The sequence below is a fragment of the Pelophylax lessonae genome (assembly GCF_965119305.1).
Source record: "Pelophylax lessonae genome assembly, chromosome: 2".
Taxonomy (NCBI): Eukaryota; Metazoa; Chordata; class Amphibia; order Anura; family Ranidae; genus Pelophylax; species Pelophylax lessonae.
Window position 1 is genome coordinate 329,380,252 of NC_138769.1, and position 8,426 is coordinate 329,388,677.

Below are 8,426 nucleotides of genomic sequence, written 5' to 3' on the forward strand. Positions count from 1 at the left end.
TGCTAATTAGTAATCCAGCTGTTAGCAGAGGGTCTGAAATGGTGCAGCCCCCATGTGTCAGTCTGGAGTGCTCTGTAGGGATGATCCAATGATCTACCAGCGCTGTCCCCACTATACAGACCCCCCCATGGGATGTAGAAAGTCAAGGTGCCCTGAGGAGGACACGAGGAGACTACCCTCACACACATATACCTGCTGCAGGCCGGCTGCACCTCTCTCCGATCCATGGCTGACATCTGACAACCTGCCTTCCTGCAGATAGCAAGTCAGAGCCGCTTCTGACACCCCAGCCCAGGACTTCACACACCGCTCTCCTCAGCCCCAACATTGCCACCAACTCGACGCTCACTGACAGCTCTCACAAGGGCGCAGACATCTTGTCCAGGCTTCACTAATCGAGCACAGATCTCTATGCACGCTGGGCTGTCCACTAGAGGGAGTATTGAGACGCGTCTGTACTCTCTCTAATGGGTACAAAGTGTAACATTGATTTGGTAATGTTTACCTGGTAATGAGAGAGCCCATAACTCCCAACTGTCCCTGATTTTGAGGGTCTGTCCCTCATTTGGAACAAAGTCCCTCATTTGTCCCTCATGTTGGTCTGATCTACAGTAAAACCTTGGATTGAGAGTTACTTGATTTGAGAACGTTTTGCAAGACGAGCAAAATCTTTTTATAAAGTTTGACTTGATAAACAAGCGATGTCTTGATATACAGTCACGTCACAACTGAGTATAAGTGCCGGTTCACGACTTGGGGGGCAACCTGTGAAGTCGCGTGCACCGCGACTTTGGCGCGACTTGCACGGACTTCATATAATAAATGTCTAAGTCGCTCCGAGGTCGCCCCTAAATAGTACAGAACCCTTTTTCTAAGTCAGAGCAACTTGAGTCGCTCCTATTAGAACGGGTCCCGTAGCACACAATGGACCGTGACTTGTCAGGCTGACCAGTCGTCTGACAAGTCGCGGTAATGTGAATGGGGTCTAAGGGTGTTTTCACACTAGCACTTTTGGTGCGCACCCGGGTTCGATTGACGTCAGAATTCGGTTCTTTTTGATGATGTGAACTTTGAACACGGGTGCGCAACCGCGAACCGTATAACTCGGGTTCGGACCAGGCAATCGCACCAAGTGTGAAAACACTCTAAAAGAGAAGAGAGGCGCCTCTAAAGCTGGCCATACACTAGCTGAAATATGGGGGGGAAATCATTTTAGAAAAATGAAAAATCGGCCGTGAGAGCAGACGATCGTGCCATCACGTAATGACCGAATTTCAGACGATAAATCGTTCAATGGACATAAATGAATGAGTTTTTCGTTCAGTTTGTCACATATGCCTAGTGCAAACAGGTCGGCCGAGAAACACATTAACCTTTCAATTTATCGTTTGGTCGGCAGATTTTCAAAACTGTTCCTTCGATTTTTTTGGCTCTGAAAAGTTAAGAACTATTTTCTATTTGTGCCCATTAACTGGACGAAAAACGAACGATCAGACCAAATGACAGATTTTCGAACAATCTTTCGGCTAGTGTATGGCCAGCATTAGTGTAGCAATATGGTTACCACTTATGGACCGGAAGGATTTGCCCCCTTAATGACCAGGCCATTTTTTGTGATGCGGCACTGTGCTACTTTAAGGGACAATTGCGCGGTCCTACGATGCTGTACCTAAATAATGTCCTTTTTTTCCCAACAAATAGAGCTTTTGGTGGTATTTGATCACCTCTGTGGTTTTTATTTTTTGCGCTATAAACAAAAAAAAGAGCGACAATTCTGAAAAAAAAAAAAAAACAAAAACAAAAAAAAAACAATATCTTTCACTTTCTGCTATATAACATTCCCAATATAAAATTTAAAAATCTAATTTTTTTCATCATTTTAGGCCAATTTGTATTCTGTTACATATTTTTGGTAAATGAAAATCCCAAAAAGTGTATATTGATTGGTTTGCGCAAAAGTTATCGTGTCTACAAACTAGGGGAAAGATTTATGTCATTTTTATTTTATTTTTTTTTATTAGTGATGGCAGCGATCAGCCACTTTTAGCGGGACTGCGACATTGCGGCAGACAGATTGGACACCTAGCTGACATTTTTGACACTTTTGGGGGAACCAGTGACATTACTACAGTAATCAGTGCTAAAAATATACACTGTTACTGTAATAATGATACTGGCAGGGAAGGGGATAACGTCAGGGGCGATCAAAGGGTTAAATGTGTCCCTAAGGTGTGCTTTCTAACTGTAGAGGGATGTATTTACTGAATGAACACAGAGACCTGTGTTCCTAAATAAGAGGAACATAGGATCCCTGCGTCCATTACTGACAACCGTTCTGTCTCCACGGGGAGCGATCGCAGGGGTCCGCCGGGCCCGCTATTAGCTTCCCCTGTGGCAAATGGGTGTGCACGGGCGCCCCCACTAGCGTCCCCGCGAAGGTACGTACAGTGTATTTACGGAGGCTGGTCAGCAAGTGGTTAATGAAGGTACAACATTTAGCAACTCACATAGTTGATGATTGAAAGAGGCACATCTAGGTATGCAGGTATCTGGGGTAAAGCTGTCCACATAGACCCTCCTCTGCACCGCCATCAACATCATCCCTTCCACACTGCACTCCACAAGCGCTTCAAGCCTCGCTTTCAGATCGCTCTACTGCAGGGTAGTCTTCCCGGTCACAATTGTAGACTGACAGTGGTGAAAGCCGGCGGTGCGTCTATGTGGACAGCTTTACCCTGGATACCTGCATACTTAGATGCAGGCCCGTACTGGCCATAGGGCACACCGGGCACTTGCCCGACTGGCCGGGTCGCCAGGCGGAATTTACTAATAGGGGCTGGCGCCAGCATAAGGCTGTGTGGACGAGGCAATAATCCTTGAATAAGCCAGCCATGCGCACACTGCTCTGCCCACTCCACTGTGTTTCCTTTTCAGTATTGTGGGAGAGGAGTGCTCAGGTCACAGGCTGTCTCCTCCTACTGCTTCCCTTGTTTGGCTGCAGAGGTGGGCGGGGCGTCAGCAAACACGAGACCTGTGTCAGAGCGTGGGTCAAACAGACTGAGGGGAAAGAGCATAGGTGTGCGCAGCCTATTGCATTAGGGTGTGCACCCCAAAGCTCAAACACATGTGTGTGCATGTGTTTATATACTGAGAGTGTCAGTCTGGTAGGGATTGGAGTCAGTAGGGCAGTGGATGGTGACTAGTTTTTTTCATTAATTTTTTTAAAATAATTTTTTAGTTTTATTTATTTCTATTACTTCTTTACAATATTTTTAGGGTCTAAACAGGGGGAATCTGCGCCACATAGGATGATTAGGGTGTGCCCAGGCACACCCTGTGCGCACTGCTATGGGAAAGAGCTTCATCTAGGTTTGCTGATGGTGGGATCGGAGTTCAGGTGGTTGTGGTGAAAAGGAAGGGGGGAGCTTTTGGGGACTGGCCTGCCTGTCACCTTGAGTCCCGGTTCACACTATTGCGATGCGGGAACACTGCGAATATACTGCATGTTTCCGCAGCGCAGACAGTTCACACTGACATATGCGATACACTGAGGGTGTCAATTCAAAGTTAACGACACCCCCAGATCAGATCACATATTGCAGTGCGATCTGACAGTTCGCACATGAATCGGATCGCACTGGTGTGAACCACCATGAGATCCGATTCTGCTGCGGACCAAAAAAAGGGTCCTGTGCGAGTTTACTGCGATTGCAGTGCGAATTCAGCCATACAAACTGTATGGCTGAACTCGCACCGCACAGACATCGCATGTGATTTTAGGAGCAGTGTGCTTCGAATCATATGCGATGTCTGTGATCGAACCGGCACTAAAAGTAGGTGCTGCATTGCTGCTGTACAGACTCTTCCTATAACATATCTGACATTCCTGCAGTGCTGTGACCTGGGATTGTATGGATGCTGGGGCTCCCCTGAAGCTTGCTGGGACTACAGGTCCTATCAAGCACTGTTTCTGATAACATCTGGCTCAGCACTGTCACTTCCTATGACACAGTAAATGGTGTATATAGACTGTGCATATATAATGGGGCTTCCATTTTGTCAGCCAGCTCTGATTGCATTCAGAAGATGCAGTCACCCAGAACATTAAATCATATCACAAGTCACTACTGGTTGGTCACATGTTTGACAAGTTCTGATTGGTTACTATGGGTTACTAGATCCCTCCTATGTCTGTTGCCTTTATGCAAAGTAACCCATACTGACCAATCACAGTCCATCTTGCACTGCCCTGACTTAGGCTGCATTTGTACGGGTAAATAGCACCGGTGCGAATGACAGCAGCAGAAATCTGCTGACCATCAAGCCCTATACGCTTTAATGACAGGTCAGTGGCAGCTGCAGCTATCTGTAACTATCCGCTCTGCCAGTTTACCTGCAGATTGCGCACAAAGTGCATCCAGCAGCAATCCTCGCAGGTAATCGCTGGCAGAGCGGATAGCCACAGATAGATGCAGCTGCCACTGACCTGTCATTAATCATTTGTCTACTGGGCACTTTTACCCCCGTCCTGTCCAGGCCAATTCTCAGCTTTCAGTGCTGTCACACTTTGAATGACAATTGCAGGGTCATGCAACACTGTACCCATATGACATTTGTTATAATTTTTTTCACACAAAAAGTGCTTTCCTTTGGTGGTATTAAACCACTTCAATACGGGCACTTTCACCCCCTTCCTGCCCAGGCCAATTTTCCCCTTTTAGCGCTGTTGCATTTTGAATGACAATTGCGGTCATGCAACACTGTACCTACACCAAATTTACGTAATTTTACCCCCACAAATAGAGCTTTCTTTTGGTGGTATTTGATAACCTCTGGGTTTTTTCCTTTTTGCTAAACAAATAAAAAAAGACCCAAAAGTTTGGAAAAAAAAAAAAAAGTTTTTTTTGTTTATGTTATACAATTTTGTAAATAAATACGTTTTTTCCTGCACTGATGAGCACTGATGAGACTGCACTGACAGGCACTAAAGAGGAGGCACTGATGGGGTGGCACTGATGGGGTGGCACTGATAGGCGGCACTGATAGGCACTGATATGTGGCACTGATAGTTAGCACTGATATGCAGCATTGGTGAGCACTGATAGGCGGCACTGCTGGGCACTGATAGATGGCACTGATGGGCACTAATGGGCACTGATAGGCGGCACTGGTGGGCAATAATGGGCACTGGTGGGTGACCCTGATAGCACTGATGGGGAGGGCAATGGGGGGCTCCCTGGTGGTCCTAGTGGCACCCCCCCCCCGAGGGTCTGCACTGGTAATCAATGATCTGATTACCAGTGCCGACCCCCCCCCCCGTCAGGGGAGCCGCCGATCGGCGCTCCTTTACTCGCGCCTGTCAGGCACGAACTAAGGAAAGCCGATCAACGGCTCTTCCTGTTTACTATGTGACCAGCCGTGATTGGACACAGCTGGTCACATGGTAAAGAGCCTACGTCAGTAGGCTCTTTACCAAGATCGGAGATGCAGGGTGTCAGACTGACACCTCGCATCACCGATCGCCGCTCTGCCGTCATATGACGTCCGGTCAGGATAATGCAACCACAATCCCGCCGTCAATTTGCTATAGGGCGGGCGGGATGTGGTTAATCACCACTGGGTTTTTTATTTTTTGCAAATAAAAAAAAGACCAAACCTTTTGAAAAAAAAAAAAAAAAAAACCTTTTCATAGTTATTAAATTTGGCAAACAGGTAGATTTTCTCCTTCAATGATTGGCACTGATGAGATGTCATTGATGAGGCTGCACTGATAGGGGGCACTGATAGATTACACTGATGAGGAGGCACTAATGGGCACTGATAGGCAGCACTGATAGGTGACACTGATGAGGAGGCACTGATGAGCACTGATAGGTGACACTGATGAGGAGGCACTGATTGGCAGCACTAATAGGTGACACTGATGAGGAGGCACTGATGAGCACTGATAGGTGACACTGATGAGGAGGCACTGGTGGGCACTGATTGGCAGCACTAATAGGTGACACTGCTGAGAAGGCACCGATGAGCACTGATAGGTGACACTGATGAGAAGGCACTGATTGGCAGCACTGATGAGCACTGAGAGGTGACACTGAGAGGAGGCACTGGTGGGCTCTGATTGGCAGCAACGGTGGGTACTGTTGATCACATGGTAAAGAGCTGATGATTGGCTCTTTATCTCAATCTGTGATCAGCTGTGTCCAGAGGACACAGTGATCACAAAGCGTGGTACCCGCACGCCACAGTGGGCGTGCGGTGGGCACAATCATGGGAGGACGCCATATGACACCCTGGCTGGCCAGGCTGTACTCGTCATTTGGCTATTGCGTGGTCAGCAAGTGGTTAAAGCGTACAGGGCTTACAATGACTGAAGCTGGCCAAATATAACTAAAAGACATAAAAAAAACGGTTATCATTTTTTGTAATTTTGGCTGTAAAATGGGCTGCCCAGTCCAAAATGCCCGGGCCTATTTTTTGTCCCAGTCCGGGCCTGCTTAGATGTGCCTGTTTAAGAGCCCATTCACACTAGCGCGGCACGACTTTGTACTACTTTGGGGGCGACTTGTGAAGTCCCGTGCACCGCGACTTCGGCGCGACATGCACGGACTTCATATAATGAATGTCTATGCAAGTCGCTCCGAGGTCGCCCCGAAGTAGTACAGGACCCTTTTTCTAAGTCGGAGTTACTTGTGTCGCTCCTATTAGAACGGGTCCTGTAGCAGTCAATGGACCGCGAGGGACCGCGACTTGTCAGGCTGACAAGTCGCCTGACAAGTCGCGGTAGTGTGAATGGGGGCTTAATCATCAACCATGTGAGTTGCTAAATGTTGAACCTTCATTAAATGTAACCATATTGCTACACTTAGAGGAGTCTCTCTTCTGTTTTATACTCTGTAGCTCCTGCTGGATTTTGCTTCTATTCCCCTTGTGGAAGCGGCCATTTGTGGATGGACATTTTATGGTTACACAACCTATCGCAATGCTATAATCTTTTTATATGGATTATAAACTGAAGGACTTATGAATAAATGGTTGTGGAAGGAATCATCTGAGTTTCCATTATTTCTTATGGGGAAATTCACTTTGACATAAGAGTGCTTTGGATTACAAGCATGTTTCCGGAACAAATGATGTCAATAATTATTAATCCATGGTTCTACTATATATATAGTTGTATTAAGAATGCACTATTTATCAAACAGTGTTTCCCACAGCTAAATCTTTCATCCAAATTCTAAATTGCTGCATTTGTACCTTTTTAAAGGCAAGAAATAGTAGTGGGAAAAAGAAATAGCACTTGTGGGTTTAAAATGATACTAAACACACACTGCTTTGATTTTTTTTTCTCCCTTTTATTGGTTGAACTAGATGGAATTGTATCTTTTTTCAACCTGACTATGTAACCATGTTTTATTTACATTGTCCCTTCTATGTCTGGAGATGATAGCTTTGTAATTATTTTAACAAACAAAAAAACATTGAAGTACTTATTTTCCTAATCAATATACAGCCATCACATGGCTCAGATCTTTCCCAGCCTGTCTATAGGGAAATATAAGCAGGAGGAGCTTCTAGGCAGAGCTCTGGAGAACGTGCACGAAACGCATCGGGAGGGGCCTACGTGCTGACGTCTTTGCCACCGCATCCATGTGGTAGGAGCGGTGGCTGATTATGTAAGTTTTTGGCCATATATGTTTTTATGCCGCAGCTTTTGTACCTGATTTTAATTTTTAATAAACTACTTCTCTATATGAGCATCATTTGGGCTCCCATGGGTGAACTTCTTTTGCATAGTGCCTGACTTTATTGGAGACCACCACTCTACCAGTATACCAGGGAGAGATACCTCTTTACTTCAGAGTAATGATCTAAGGCACATTATCATTTGTCATCTGGAGGGTGCAAAGATTGGTGGAGGTGCACATGTGTGGCGAATCTTTTCCAAACACATTAAGTGGTGTTTATTTTATGCTGAATTTTCTCCAGTTTCTGGTAAGTGGCTAGACACATCACACATATTGCTGGAATCATTTTGGTTCACATTGAAGATTTGTTGAAGTCCAGTCACGGATTTATATTTACTTATTTACTGACTGTTACCTATTAATCACAGGTAACACTGCGCACCATTTGTTGTTTTACGTATGTTTATTTAAAGGCTGTATGTTCACCTTTCGTGTGTCAGCTGCTAAATGATTACACAGCGCTTACTTTTTTCTTTTTCTTTTTTAGGAGGAGCTTCTAGTCCTCTGCTGCTGGTCACATGTTCAAAAAAAAAAAAAAATCAGTCTTTGGAATAAAGAGTAAAAATAAATAATATCAATAAACTGTTTTAAATTGTCATTCAAATATATATTTAAAATCAATTGTGTCACGCCCCTCCAGCCTGTGTTATAGAATAGGAGGGAGGTGAAGCCCCCATT

General features: G+C 45.4%; 1 protein-coding gene across 1 annotated transcript in view; it reads right to left on the reverse strand.

Annotated features, from left to right (window-relative positions):
• The window catches only part of MRPS15 (mitochondrial ribosomal protein S15), a 29,326-nt gene extending 28,916 nt beyond the window's left edge, over window positions 1-410 (reverse strand). The window contains exon 1 of the mRNA XM_082247409.1: window positions 193-410. Within this exon, the coding sequence (XP_082103535.1) occupies window positions 193-328 (136 nt within the window). The 5' untranslated portion in view covers window positions 329-410. The remainder of the gene's footprint in view (window positions 1-192) is intronic.
• Window positions 411-8,426: the final 8,016 nt, after the last annotated feature.